At 44.1% G+C, this 16066-nt stretch overlaps 3 protein-coding genes across 3 annotated transcripts in view; 1 reads left to right on the top strand and 2 right to left on the bottom strand.

Moving 5' to 3' along the window:
• The window catches only part of LOC308411170 (P2Y purinoceptor 14-like), a 164037-nt gene that overhangs the window by 106600 nt on the left and 41371 nt on the right, over window positions 1-16066 (bottom strand). The gene's annotated exons all lie outside the window — the stretch shown is intronic.
• LOC308409576 (E3 ubiquitin-protein ligase TRIM35-like) lies at window positions 115-996 on the top strand (the record flags this gene model as incomplete). The annotated part of the gene is made up of 1 exon (XM_080902421.1): window positions 115-996. One exon carries the CDS (start codon window positions 115-117, stop codon window positions 994-996), a length of 882 nt encoding a protein of 293 aa, XP_080758547.1.
• Window positions 7362-8779, bottom strand: LOC308411213 (P2Y purinoceptor 14-like; the record flags this gene model as incomplete). The annotated part of the gene is made up of 3 exons (XM_080905054.1): window positions 7362-8028; window positions 8330-8589; window positions 8693-8779. The coding sequence occupies 3 exons, from the start codon at window positions 8777-8779 to the stop codon at window positions 7362-7364; spliced, it is 1014 nt and encodes a 337-aa protein (XP_080761180.1).

The raw sequence follows: 16066 nt of genomic DNA, 5'->3' as shown, positions 1-16066 counted from the left end.
GTTTGAGCAAAAACACGACTCAAAGGAAGTTTCAGTGAAGGTGGTAGAGGAGGGAGGGGAGCCAGGACTGACTGTACTTCCTGTCTGCTGTTTTCAGCTTCACTCACAGACTCAATGGCTTCCAGATCAGAGGAGGATCTCTGCTGTCCGGTCTGTCAGGAGGTCTTCAGAGATCCTGTTCTTCTGTCATGTAGCCACAGCTTCTGTAAAGATTGTCTGAAGAGATGGTGGAGAGAGAGACTAATACACGAGTGTCCAATTTGTAAGGAAATATCAGTGTATGATCCACCTTTAAACCTGGCTTTAAAGAACCTGTGTGAGTCGTTCTTACAGGAGAGAGATCAGAGAGCTTCAGAGGCTCTCTGCAGTCTGCACTCTGAGAAACTCAAACTCTTCTGTCTGGACCATCAGCAGCCAGTGTGTGTCGTCTGCTGTGGCTCAGAAAAACACACCAATCACAGATTCAGACCCATCGATGAAGCTGCACAACAACACAAGAAGGAACTTCAGGAAACTCTGGAGCCCTTAAAGAAGAAGTTAAAGGTTTGTGAAGAAGTTCAAGTGAAGTTTGATCAAACAGCAGAACACATTAAGGTCCAGGCCCGACACACAGAGAGGCAGATTAAGGAGCAGTTTAAGAAGCTTCACCAGTTTCTAGCAGAGGAAGAGGAGGCCAGGCTGGCTGCACTGAGGGAGGAAGAGGAGCAGAAGAGTGGGATGATGAAGGAGAAGATGGAGGCTCTGAGCAGAGAGACAGCAGCTCTTTCAGACACAGTCAGAGCCACAGAGGAGGAGCTGAGAGCTGAAGACGTCTCATTCCTGCACAACTACAAGGCTGCAGTGGAAAGAGTCCAGCGCTGCCCCCTGCTGGATGATCCACAGCTGCCCTCAGGAGCTCTGATAGACCAGGCCAAACACCTGGGCAACCTGACCTTCAACATCTGGAACAACATGAAGGACATCGCTAGAAGTCTGACTAGCTATCCACACAGCTAAACATGAACCCAGGAACTCCAGACAATAGATGAGATCTTGAGAAGTTTACTGGTTCTTTCATTTTGTGAAACTGTAACAATAAAACATATGTGGAAATGTACATTAATAATCTGTACTGTTAACAACAACATGTGCCAATGATCTAACAATGCATTCGAAGAGCTAACATGACGATTAGCACCGTTAATTAGCATATGAACTGGCGATCTCATTTACATATGAATAGCACATAGAAAACTTGCTAACTGTGGTCCATCACACATAAAGACAGCACTTTGAATGCCTCGTTGCTTTACCATTGAGTACTTACAGACAATGCTTTAACAAACACCCAAAGAAGGACACGAATGTGGAGCAGCCATCTTGAAGCAGCATCGCAAGCAAACATGAACTTCCTGTCTAACTCTTCTTCTACTGTCACAAAATATCGACTTAAAGGGACCGCAGGGCGGCGCACTTACTAACATTTAAAACATGAAATTAACTAAGCAGTAACATAACACTCCCCGCCTGGGATTATAACAATCCCACATTAAACTGTCAGTCACTAAACTTTTCGGGGGACAGCAGCAAAACCACTTCTGTTACAGGACGACAGAAAGTCTTCTTATCGCCTGAGTGCGAAGTAGTTACTTCGACTTTCCGGACAAGTCCATCGTTCCCTGGGAAAGTCTTGGTTATGATACACATGGGCCAATCGCCCCTCTTCACCTGAATGTCTTTGAGCAGAACGATGTCTCCTTCCTTGAGACTTTGTTTCTTGTCCTGCCATTTGTGTCGCAACTGAAGAGTATGAAGGTATTCCCGTCTCCATTTGGACCAGAACATGTCAGCGAGACCTTGTACTCTTCTCCATTGTTCTTTCAGAAATATCCCCTTTCCAAAGTCACCAGGGGGTGGCGCTGCTGAGTCTGGTTTCATCGTGAGCAGCATCGACGGCGTGAGGATGAGGGGTGACTCAGGATCGGTGGACACAGGAATCAGGGGGCGAGCATTCATGATGGCACAGACTTCTGCCATGAATGTTGACAACAGTTCATGTTTTAGTAGTGTTCTTTTGCAGTCCTGTAACATAGAGTCGAGGATACGCCTCGCAATCCCAATCATCCGCTCCCAGGCACCGCCCATATGGGATGCATGAGGTGGGTTGAAGATCCATGAACAGTTTTGTTTGCTTAAGTAGCCTTCGACATCCTTGACTGACATGTTCGATCCGTCCATTTTCAGTTCCCGAGAGGCGCCGATAAAGTTCGTACCGCAATCCGATCTTAGTTGTCTTGCTGGGCCTCTGATTGCAAAAAGTCGCCTTAAAGCATTTATAAAGCTGTCTGTGCTCATTGATTCGATCAACTCGATATGGACTGCTCTTGTTGACAGACATGAGAACATCACGGCCCACCTTTTAGAGCTAGCTTGTCCTCCTCTCGTGCGCCGGGTTACAATGTCCCATGGCCCGAACACGTCTACACCCACATATGTGAAGGGGGGTGCAACTTGCATTCGTTCAGATGGTAAGTTTCCCATTTGCTGACATTCCGCTTTTCCTCTCAATTTCTTGCATGTGACACACTTAAAAAGCACTGTGCTGATAGCCCTTTTGGCTCCTACCATCCAGAATCCTGCAGCTCTAATGGCACCTTCCGTGAAATGTCTTCCTTGGTGTTTCACAGTCTCGTGATAGTGCCGTATTAAGAGCGTTCCCAAGTGGTGTCGGGCAGGGATGATGAGAGGGTGAGTGGTGTCGATACCCAGTTCAGATTGTATGATTCGGCCTCCAACTCTTAAGAGTCCATTGCTATCTAGAATAGGATGCAGTTTCCAAAGACTGCTTGAGGGGGGAATAGGGATCCCTTCCTGAATACACTTTATTTCCTTTTCGTAGCACTCACTCTGAACGCTCTTTATGATACAGACCTTCGCATTTTCCAATTCTTCCACTGTGGGTTGACAGAGATGCCAACCACGACAGCTGGATGCTTGGTTGGATCGACCAAAGGAACGAGCAATGTGGGTCAAGCGGGCAACTGCTCTGAGGAGAGGACTGTAGTTGGAAAACCTCTCAAGATGGGATGAACTTACTGTTGACCTTGCAATTTGTGTCAGATTTGTTGTCACCAGCGGACGTATTTCTGTATCAAGAGTGGGATCCACAAGGTCAAACGTGACTGGAGATTGCGACTGTGCGGACGGTTTGAGGAGAAAGGCTGGCCCTTTAAACCATGTTGTGCTGCTCAGTTGCGCTGCTGCAACGGAGCGGGACCCATGATCTGCTGGGTTGAGTTCGGATGGAACGTGCCTCCACTGGTTGGAGCATGTTGATTGGAGGATGCGTTGGACCCTGTTATGCACGTACACATAAAACCTTCGTGACTGATTGTGGATGTAGCCTAGCACGACTTTACTGTCAGTGTAGTACTCAATGTCGTCAAACATGATGTCTATTTCTGCTACTATCAGCTCCGCAACTTCAACTGCAAGCACTGCAGCACATAACTCTAGTCTTGGAATTGTGAGGCCGGCTTGAGGAGCTAGCTTTGTTTTTCCAAACACAAAGCCGATTTCTGTTTTGTTCGAAGTAGACAGTTTGATGTAAGCGACAGCTGCAATGGCTTTCACGGATGCATCAGCGAATACACAAAGTGTTTTGGTTTGGGCGCCAGATGTAGAGAGAGAAGTGTAGGGGCGTGGTATTTGGAGATCTTCTAAATCTTGAAGTGAGTCCTTCCAATTGCTCCACTCTGCCTTCATGTTGTCTGGGAGTGCTGCATCCCAGTCGTCCGTCAAGCTGGTAAGTTCTCTAAGAATCAGTCTGCCTTGAATTGTGATTGGAGCGAGAAACCCCAGAGGGTCGTAGAGACTGTTGACAGTAGAGAGGACACCTCTATGTGTGAAGGCCTTTTGCTCATTGTCAACTTTGAATGTGAAGGTGTCTGTGTCAACATTCCACAGCAGCCCCAAACTGCGTTGCACTGGCGAGTCTTGAGCACACAGGTCTAAGTTTCCAATGTTTTTTGCCCTGTCCTCTGGTGGGAAAGCTTCTAGGACTGTAGGGCGGTTGGAGATTACTTTGTGTAGTCTGAGGTTTGAAGAAGCAAGAGCCCGTTGAGCTTGTTGGAGAACTTGTATGGCCTTTTCTTCAGTAGGAAATGACTTGAGAGCGTCATCGACATAGAAATCTCGCTCAATGAATGTCCGCACCTCAATCCCAAAATCTAGCTCACCAGTCGCTGCTGCTTTCTTCAACCCATATATGGCGACAGAGGGGGAGGGACTGTTCCCAAAAATGTGCACTCGCATGCGATACTCTATAACTTCAGATGACATGTCGTTATCTTTGTACCACAAGAAGCGGAGAAAGTCTCTGTGGCTCTCTTTGACAACAAAACAGTGGAACATATGTTCAATGTCCGCCGTTATGGCCACCTGCTCCTTTCTGAATCTTATGAGCACCCCAACAAGACTGTTGTTGAGGTCGGGGCCTGTTAGCAACACGTCGTTGAGAGAGACTCCTTCATGTGGGGCGCTTGAGTCGAACACGACCCTAATTTTGGCGGGTTTCTTTGGATGGTAAACCCCAAACAAAGGGAGGTACCAGCATTCCTGGTTCTGACTGAGAGCTGGTGCCACTTCAGCATGTCCTCTGGTAAGCATGTTCTCCATAAACTCCAGAAAGTGTGTTTTCATTTCAGGTCGTTTTTCAAGAGTGCGCCGGAGTGACATAAGGCGATCGTAGGCTAGTTGTCTGTTGTCCACATTACATCCTGACACAGGAAGGCTTGGGAGGCTGTGACTGCGCTCAGGAGCTTTGGTAAATGTCTCTTTAACAGTTATTTGACCGTTGCATGGCTGAAAATGGCTTGCACGGCCATTCTCCAGTATGAAAGTCTTATAGCTGTTCACGTGTGGGGGTCTGTGCACTCCATCGAGACAGATGTCACCTACCACGACCCAACCCATGTCGAGTCTCTGAGCAAATGGGGCGTCATCTGGGCCGTTTATCTGCTCCCGGACTTTGTGGACTCGAAGCATGTCTCGTCCCAGCAGTAGTAGTATGTCAGCATTTGGGTCTAATGGCGGGATCAAGTTGGCAATCTGTCGTAGATGGGCGTGGTGTTGGGCAGCTTCTGGAGTTGGTATCTCAGAGCGGTTATCTGGAATTTCGTTACATTCGAGGAGTGTTGGCAGAGGAAGACTTGCCTTTCCATTCACTGACTCTACTATAAAGCCAGAAGCACTTCTCCCTGATACTCCTGTGAGTCCGGCACACGTCTTTAACATGTACGGGCGACTCTCTCCTTGGACCTGAAAAACATCAAAGAACTGGGAACGTGCCAGCGATCGATTGCTCTGATCGTCCAAGATTGCATACATTTTCTTTGTTTGATCTCTGTGTCCAGCAGGGTATACATTCACTAGTGTGATTTTTGAACATTCTCTGGCGCTCACTCCTTCCCCACACACCTCAGTACACCGAGACGTGACTTCTTGGGTGTCTGCTTTGTCTCTCTCCCCGCCTTGCTGTGGGGAAGGGGGCGATTTAGACTCCCATGGTGCTGGACCTGGGTGGAGGGCAGAAATGTGATTTTTGCTGTCACACTCAGTGCACGTGGTTTCTGATTCACAGTTCTTGGCTAAATGGTCAGTAGATGAGCAGCAGCGAAAGCAGACGTTTAATTTTTTGAGGATCTGTTTGCGCTCTTCCAAGGGTTTCTCTCTGAACCCTCTGCACCTTTTCAGAGGATGAGGCTTGCTGTGAATTGGGCACTGTTTATTTGGATTCACAGCATACTTAGACTTTTCTGCATCTGCCTTGTCCTGTACTTGAGTTTTGTGAACAGATATGGGTCCTTTGGAGAACCTTTCGTGCATGTGTCTTCGTTCTGATGTTATGGGTTGGTTAGGGCTGTGGACGCTGAAGCTAGGGTCAGTTCGTGTTCTGGCTTCAGTGCGAATGAAGTTGACAAACACAGTAAAGGGGGGAAAGCTGACGCCATAATCGTGCTTGTACCTTGAACCAATATTCATCCATGAATTATGAATTAGAGCTACCGTATATGACCCTATAGATGCATATAGGTCCTTTTGACTAAAACGGTGTGGAACAACTGATTCATGAGTCAAAAAAGAAGTCAGTACAACAATGCTATTTATAAAGTATATTTGAATCATGATGTGACTGAATGTGCTCACGAATATAAATCATGATGATGTGCACATGCCAACCTCAAAACATTGTCGCTTTATTCAGTGTATTTCCTACAATACACATCAAAATGAAATGAAACATTTCTGGAAAACAGCCAAGTAGAAAAAAAATCTGAGATTTCTTTTTTTTTAAGCAACACCAATTATCTACTGCGCCTCTACTACCTGAGGAGACTGCGGAGCGCACACATTCCCAGATCTCTGATGTTGAACTTCTACAACTGTGCCATCAGCAGCGTTCTGACGTATGGATTTCTAGTATGGTTCCCCAGCTGCACCAAGGCCGATCAGCAAGCACTCCAGCAGGTGGTGAAAGAAGCTGGCAGAATTATTGGAACAAGTCTGCCAGAGATCAGTAATATCTTCCCCACTCGCTGTCTGAGGAGGGTGCACAGTATCCTGTGGGACCAACATCACCCTGCGCGCCACCTTTTCCATCTGCTGCCCTCAGGGAGAAGGTACAGGTCTATACAGGCCAGAACATCCAGACTGGCCAACAGCCTGTATCCACAGGCTGTGAGGCTCCTGAACTCTCTGCCCCCCTCTCACGGACAATAACCATATCCAACTTCTTAATAGCAATGAACTGGTCTGCATTGGTGCATCATATCTTTATTCTCTTCCCCCTCCTGCCCCCCCCCCCCCCCCCCCCTCTTTCTTAAATAGATAACTATCATATCTGATATCATATCTCACAGTACAATAATATTGAATGGGTTGCATTGTTGTATTTTGTCATGTTTCTCAGGTCTTTGTCTGAATTTCTACGAACATTATTGCTAAGGATTGTCTTATTGCATTGGAGTCACACTGGGTTAAATATGTACACTTGGGTTTTAAGGGGTATTTATTATTTTCTTCTTTTTTTTGGGTTGTATGGAAGCCCCAAATGCAATTTCATTGTTCTTGACAATGACAATAAATAGATACTACTACTATGCTTTAATTTTTGTTATGAATAAAATAATAAAAAAAAATATTGCAGAAAGGTAAAAAGTTCTTCATGATATGTTTAAATAAGCTTAGCAGAAACTATATTATTTGTAAAGATTTGGGGTGGATAAGCATGATTGCACAGAACTCACGTGACAAAAAAAGAGAAAGAAAGAAACACACACACACACACAAAACAAGGCTGTACATAAAATATGGAAGTTTTCCTACAGTTCATTGGTTTGAGACGTTGCTGTTGATGTAACGATGCCAAACTGCTCCTTGCTGCTCTCACTCCCCTCACTCATTTGTTGAATGTTGGCTCTCCTGGACAACTTTCTCACCCTGGCCCGAAAAGCCTTACAGAGGTAAAAGTAAACAACAGGGTCCAGGCAGATGTTGAAAACTGAGACCATGGTGGACACCTCCTTCAGGTAGTACAACACTGGACCTACTGTGCAGTTTCCCGACAGAAAAGTAAAGGGAAGTCGAACCAGGTGATAGGGGACAAAGCAAACACAGAAGATGCTGACAAGCAGCAACATGTTTCTACGAGACTTCAAGAGCTTCTCAGAGGAGGCCAGCTGCCTCTGCTGTGCCTGCAACACCCTGCGGGAGGTGCTGTAGTAGAAGAAGACCAGGGATATGAAGACTAAGAGGAAGATGATGGCAGACAGAACCTGGATGATTTTAAAGAACAACTTGACTGATTCACTAAAGAGGGGATCACAGCGGCTGGAGTTAGAGGTCAGAGATTCCTGAGTCATCAAATACAGATTGCTGTAAGAAATTGCTGTAGCCAGAAGAAAAACCCAGGTGACCGCAGAGATGATGTGGGCAGTTCGTACTGTCTGCAGGACGCGAGTTCCTGATGGATGGACGATCTTCAGATACCTGAAGAGAGAAGCAAAAGCAGGCAATAGACAAATTCACTAATCAGCCACAGTGCTGCCAAAATCATTAAGTTAAAAAATGCATTCATGCTTTAATTAGGACTGCAGGATTTAAATGGTAAATGGTAAATGGCCTGTATTTGTATAGCGCTTTACTAGTCCCTAAGGACCCCAAAGCGCTTTACATATCCAGTCATCCACCCATTCACACACACATTCACACACTGGTGATGGCAAGCTACATTTACTGATGTAACACCCAGTGTTGTACTTAACAACACTATAAAGGTTTTTTTTTTTACCTGTTGGCAGCGATGTACCCCATAAATATGATGCTGGCATACATGTTGAGGAAAAAGGCAGAAGCTCCAAAGCTGCAGTAGAGACTCGGGATTATTCCAGAGCTTCTGGCATAGTAAGTGATGCGGAGTGGCAGACAGAGGCAGAATAGGAAGTCAGCAGCTGTCAGGTTCTTCAGGAAGACTTTCAAGCTGCTGGACGCCTGCTTTCGACCTCGACAACAGTAGAACTTCATGATGAAGCCATTGAGAGGTAAACCTACCTAAAGAAACACAGAAAGGATGGAGAGAACAGGACTTTGGTACATGCACTGGGAACCTCAAACCAATTTCTGACAGAGCACAATTTGATGATTTGAAACTTACCAGGAAGACCAAACTGTGGACCAGTATAAAGAAAGGTTTGGCTGAAATATCCTTAACCTCACAGGTCTCATTGGAAGGTGAAGTCATGGTATTTTGGTCAGTGATGTTTCTGGAGCGGAAACAAAAATCCACCTCACATATACATCATTTTGCAACAATATAATTGCTATTTTAATCTTTGAAATTATCTTCATGGTGTCTTTGTTTGATGTGGTAACTCAAAGTGAAACCATCCATCCATTTGCTTATCCTTTTCAGGGTCGTGGGGGCGCTGGAGCCTATCCCAGCTGTCATAGGGCGAGAGGCGGGGTACACCCTGGACAGGTCACCAGTCTGTCGCAGGGCTAACACATAGGGACAGACAACCATTCACACTCACATTCACTCCCGCATTCACACCTATGGGCAATTTGGATTAATCAATTAACCTATCCCCACAAGCTGCATGTCTTTGGACAGTGGGAGGAAGCCAGAGTACCGGAGGGAACCCACGTGAACACGGGGAGAACATGCAAACTCCACACAGAAAGACCCCGGCCTGATGGTAGAATTGAACTCAGGACCATCGTGCTGTGCGGCAACAGTGCAAACCACCATGCCACCATGTGATGATGGTCAAACTAAGTAAGTTCACCCTAAGGTCAGATGGTGCAATGTTCAGAAAAACTATGAAAAAATCCCAAGAGATATATCTCAGACTCCACAGGCCACTGTGAACATGATAAATGTTAAAGTTCGTGACAAACAATCTAAAGAAGACCGAACAACTATGGTTTGTTTGAAAGTGCTGCCAGGAGAAAGCCTCTTCTCCTCACAAAGAATATGGCAACATGGCTTAGGCTTGGGAAGTTACTTCTAAACAAACCACAAGACTTCTGTACAGAGCAGCCAGAAGTGCAGATATTTGGCAGCACCATGTTTGGCATTCCCAGCATTTCAGCGAAAGGTATCATTAACTATTAGAACAGTGGTGGAGGGGTGATGATTAGGGTTTGATTTGCAGCCACGGGACCTGGGCACCTTAAAGTCACAGAGTCGACCATAAACTCCTCTGCATACCAAAGTATTATACAGTGGAGTCAAATGTGAGACCGTCAATAGGACAAAGATCCTAAGCACAGCAGCAAATCAACATCAGAATGATTGAGAGACGGCAAACCTCAAAGAAGCATGTAAAGAAGGCCAATAGAGCTCCACAACAATGTGAGAGTCTGACAAAGCCATGCAGAAACCCATTACTTCACATTACTGCTAAAAGTGATTCTAAAAGCTACTGAATCATACAGCCTGGTTCTGCTGAGTTAAAAGGAAGTCCTGTTAAAAGGGAGTTTTTCCTTCCAACTGTCGCCAAAGTGCTTACGCAAAGGGGGCACACGATTATTGGTGGTTTCTCTGTATAATTGTACCTGAAGATATAAAGCTAAGGAAACTGTTCTTGTGATTTGTTGCTATATATGACTAAAATTGGATGAAACAACAGATATGTGGTATATTAGGAAGATGGCCACTACTGACCATGTGCTCAGTGAATGTCAGGCAGCAGAAACTCAAGAAAGAAGAGGAGCAAGAAGAAAAATCGCCATGGAAAGACAGGTCTTTGCATGGCATGTACTGCCAGCAGACAAAAGACATGACTCACACTGAGAAATCTTACTAATGGCTGGAGAAAGCTGGGCTGAAAGAAAGCACGTGCCAGCTCAGGAATGAGCCTTAAGCACAAGATCAATAGAGACTGAGGTCTACTACAACAAGGAAGGCCAAGGTGGTGAACTCTCTCTACTCTCACGGTCAATGTAGAATCAGTGGTTAATCTAACCTCAGTCTTTAGACTGTGGTATGAAGCCAGAGTAACCAGAGAAACAAACACCAGGAAACTGGACAAAAAAAGGCCCCAGATTTGATTCAAACCCAGGACCATCTTGCAGCGAGATGACAGTGTTAATTACTGCATGGCATCCTTCTTCCCTCTATTTAACATTGAAACAATCTCATCTTTAACCGTTATCTCTCATGATTTGCCAGACTTACTACTTGAACTTTGATCTGAATTTCTACATCTCATCTCCTTGCAGAGTTGTGTTTTCACCCATGCTCTGAATAGGTTATTTAATTGCTGAGTAACATCATGTGGTATCAGTTACAATGCACACGACTAATTTGTGAGTTTCCTGTGTACGTACATTGACTTCCATAAAGACAAACAAAATAGGCTGCATAGATTAAAAATAATCCTACCGTAAATATGAGAAAAGCTGTGCAGAGTTAACTAGAAATGGCCTCAGACTTATTCTAAAGATAGGTCTGAGTCCAGATCTGGATCATGGTTAACTATTGGTAGTTTTGGCCCAGGCCTTAGTCAAATTTAGAATCATGAGATCAGATTGGTCTCTTGAACACGGATGTTAGTTGTGGGTGCTGATCATTGACTGTTTTTGCTCCACATGTTAAAGATAATCATTTTTCAGTTTTTTTGTTTTTTTAATCAGCAGAAGTACAAATAAATGTGAGTCTGAGAAACCAGCGGGACTCACCTGTATTTGATGTATCCCTCTGCAGTTTTCTGTCAGCACGAAACGCTACTTCAGTCAATATGTCTTCGTGGTTTAATGGTATCATTGTAAATCAGAAAACACACAGTAACTGCAGCTCTACCCTGATCTCTGACGTGTTTCCTGTTTGAAACCACTGAAATTGCTGCACAGAAAGCTGACACTTCATTTATGATTAGTTGTGATAAACAGGCCATATACAATGCTGGGAATCATTCTGTGCCTCCTTTGTAATGTCTTTTTAATTTTTTTAAATATATTTTCACGCTTAAGTGTTTCGCATCATCAACACAATTTTAATATTTGACACAGATAACTCGAATAGATATAAAACGCAGTTTTTAAATGATGATTTAAAACAAAGTACTGTTTATACACTTATCATCAGTATGTGTATCACAGTGCAACACAAAGTCACATCAAGGGTATCAGTCTCTCCAAGTAAGTTGTGAATTCATTTCACCTGCTTTGGTGAAGATGAAAGTGACAACAACTACACTAGAGATGAAACAACAGGCCAATCTTCAAAAGAAATAGTTTAGCAGGTGATAGTCAGAGACTATAACTACAGATTTTTCTCTAGTTAAGTTTTTTGCTGGTGGCCTTAACTGGTAGATTAGGACAGTACCTTTAGGCTATTGAGGTTTTGTGTTCTCGCCGCAGATGAATTCAGTGAAACCAGTGTCATAGATCCCATTTAAAAAAGTGTTTCCCCGCCCTGGTTCCCAAAGCCACACACCTAGTAGCCAATTCACAGATAAAGGTGAAGTGTATTGCTACTGCGAACGTACCAAAACTGAACCAAAACCCCAGGGTGAACCAAGTTCAAAATAACAAACAAAAAATCTATTCCAAAAAAGTGCTACCTGAACAATAAGCAGAGCTATTTTCCAATACTATATATAAACGTGTGGCGGTGGAAGACGGGCCTGCTGCTGCTTGATGCTGCCAGAGTTTCTGAGGTGGCTAAGTTGGCAGTGGGGTCCAATCAGCAGATGCCATGTTCAAGCCAACCCCAAACAGCCCACTTAATCAGAAAAAGGACTCTTAAAGGTACAGAACACACATGTAAACTACAGTCCAGACATATGGATTTAGTGGTCATAATTCATATTTATAGGATTTATGACCGAAATACTGCCAGGGCCATTACACCAGGGCTTCTGCTGAGCTCAAAGGTCAATACGAGGCTGAACTCAATACAAACACACTGCCACACACACAGAGTGGCCACTTTGCAGATTTCTCAGGTTTGCCAAAATGTATTATTTTACTGACACCTATAATAACATTGCAGGCCTTCCTCATTCCCCTCATCAGTTGGAAAATTGAAAACCAAGTAATATTGGCTAGCTATCACACAGTTAAAATAAATACAACCTCCATCCCCACTGTCAGATAATGGTGATGGTGATGATAATGGCACTGAGCACTACAGAAGTAAGGTTTATATCTTTTGTTTCTGCGGAGTCTCGTGTCTCTCCACTTCACTCACTGGGTGCTGTAATGTATGCATTAAGGCGTGTTGTATCACTTCCTGTTGCTTTTCTGTTGCAACTCACAGTGCTGTCGTCTGCACTTCCACCATGTTCTGCCCAAACAGGGAACAGTTCAAAGGTCAAGCCCATAATATTCTAAGAATGTGACAACATCGCACACTCTGAATGTAAGGCGTGAACCAGCAGACAAATCAGCAAACCAACCCGGAAATACTGTTCACAAAAAAACAAAGATAAAATCAGTGAACACTACACATTTAAAGGTTAACTCCAAAAATTATCATCTGTTTAACTCTGTGTGTAAAGTTGGATTTTAAAAATACATGTTAAAACTTTAATTTTTTAAAACATGTTTAGTACCATCTAGTGCCAGTACAGAATGTGATGTCACCAGGCTGGTTGGTTGTGGCTAACAGACTTACACTAGTTTATGTTAGGCAACTAATTATATCATGTGCAAAGGAAAGACTGATATGCAATAGACAAACAATAAGAACCACTGAAACAGACAGTTAAAGTAGACACCTTATTCTTGATTTCTTGATTAACATAAAGCTCATTGTTGCACTCAGGGACAGAACAAAAACCAACCTCTCAGACTCATTTTTAGTTTCAGCGTCCTTGTTTTCTAGTGAGTTATTGGTTCTGTCATTAGTTACATTACTTTATGTTAGCGAAGTCTATATGCCCCAACCAACCAACCTGGTGACGTCACACTATACTGGCTAAAGATGGTACTCTAAAATCTTATATTTCTGAAAACCAGCTTTACAGACAGAGTAAAACCTATGACACTTTATGAGAGCAGGCCTCAATGGTGGTAAATGGTGTAAATTAGCCTTGGGGTTTTTTCTCTATTTTTGTTGGGCCTTTGCCCTGGAATACAAAGCCCCTTCAAGCTTATGATTTGGCACTATAGAAATAATACTGAACTGAATTAAAAAAAATAAATAAAAGTAATTTAAAACATCCATCCATCCATCCATCCATTCACTTCTGCTTCTGCTTTTCAGGGTCGCGGGGGGCGCTGGAGCTTATCCCAGATGTCATAGGGCGAGAGGCGGGGTACACCCTGGACAGGTCGCCAGCCTGTCGAAGGGCTAACACATAGAGACATAGACAACCATTCGCGCTCACATTCACACACAGATTCACACCTATGGGCAATTTAGATTAATCAATTAACCTATCCCCACTAACTGCTAGTCAAAATTTACAACAGTGCATATTGGACTGTGCATATTGGACTTCCTGACCAACCGCCCCCAACATGTCCGGCTGGATAACCGCTGCTCATCTACCATCACAATGAACACCGGTGTACCACAAGGCTGTGTGATGAGCCCTTTCCTCTACTCCCTCTTCACCCACGACTGCAGACCTGCTGATGGTTCCAACACCATCATTAAGTTTGCAGATGACACCACGGTGATTGGCCTCATCAGTGACAATTATGAGGCCGCCTACAGGGAGGAGGTGGATCGTCTGGCTGAGTGGTGCGACAGAAACAACCTGCTGCTTAACACCGAGAAGACCAAGGAGCTCATCGTGGACTACAGGAGGAATACTGACCCACATCCACTCATCCACATTAAGGGGACGGCTGTGGAGCGTGTGAGCAGCTTCAAGTTCCTGGGAGTCCACATCTCCTAGGATCTCATCTGGACGACCAACTGCTCCAAGCTGGTCAAGAAGGCTCACCAGCGCCTCTTCTTCTTGAGGACTCTGAGGAAGAACCACCTGTCCTCAGACATCCTGGTGAACTTCTATCGCTGCACCATCGAGAGCATCCTGACCAACTGTATAACAGTCTGGTACGGGAACTGCTCTGCCTCGGACCGGAAGGCGTTGCAGAGGGTCGTGAAAACTGCCCAGCGCATCGCCGGAGCACCACTTCCTGCCATAAAGGACATCTACAGGAAGCGGTGTCTGAAAAGGGCTGGGAAAATCATCAAAGACCCCAGTCACCCATCACATGGACTCTTCACCCTCCTGCCCTCTGGGAGGCGCTACAGGAGCCTCCGGACTAAGACCACCAGGTACCGGAACAGCTTCTTCCCCACAGCTGTCAGACTCCTGAACTCTGCCTCCTGACATCTGACCCACGTTAACTAATGGACTGAACATACACACACCCACAATGGACAACTGTACCCTCAAACACACAATAATAACATGGACTGAACCACCACTCACAACCACTGGCACTTTATACAGCCTCTGTAGGAATTATCCACATATCTCACTTATCTTAACTGCACTACCGTATAGCTCTGTGTAAATAATCATTCTGTACATACGATAATTTTTAATCCTACAACTGTTTATAACTTGCATAGTTCACATTTCTGTATAACTGTACTTCATACAACTCGTATGTTAGACTCGTATATTTCTAAATTCCTTTGGAAAGATAAACCCCCACATATCAGCTTAAAAACATTACAAAAGACCAAGGATATAGGACGATTAGATCTGCCTAACTTTAATCACTAGTTTTTAGCCAACAGGCTTCAGTTCATCTCCAGATTGTTTAAACACACCCTCTTAGATGAACCTTGGATAGATGTAGAACAGGCACTATGTAATAACATAGAAATTTCAGACCTACCATTTATCAGCTCAAACATCAAATGACATGAATGTTTTAAAAGCATCAATAGCAGCTCTTCTCTGACAGCATGGTGGGAGTTTCTAAAAATGACATGCAAACGTACACCTATCTGGAACAACCCTGACATATTACAAAACAATAATATGATAAACTTTCCAGATTGGAGTTGCAAAGGAATTAAATACTTGGAACATATATTGGAAGGAACAGACTTTATTTTGTTTGACAGACTAGTTACACAATACGGGATCAACAAGAAACGATTTTTGGAATATCAACAAATTAAATCCATAGTAAAAAAAGAAATTCAATCCCAGTGAAGCTGAATTACAAACACCACCAAGTGTGGTACAATTTTTTAGTCTAAAACCCCCCAAATTATTGCCTAAAATATACAGAACACGTTCTAAAATGGATGAATCAATATCCCTTCCTATTGCAAAATGGGAAGCAGATTTATCGATCAGCTTAGACCCAAACCTTTGGTCTCAGATATACTTAAAAACCTTTCAGTGGATCAGAAATCCCAGTTTGCAATTAATACAATGCAAAATATTACATAGCGTGCACTATACTGGTCATAGGATGTCCAAGATGGGCTATACGCCTTCCAACAACTGCTCACATTGCACAGCAAATACACCGGACAATTCACATCCACGCTCTTTGGTTCCGTCCACCAGTTCAAAAGTTTTGGCGTGAGATATGTGAA

Source organism: Rhamphochromis sp. 'chilingali', assembly GCF_963969265.1.
Source record: "Rhamphochromis sp. 'chilingali' genome assembly, chromosome: 1".
Lineage (NCBI taxonomy): Eukaryota > Metazoa > Chordata > Actinopteri > Cichliformes > Cichlidae > Rhamphochromis > Rhamphochromis sp. 'chilingali'.
This window is presented reverse-complemented; position numbering and strand designations above follow the sequence as displayed.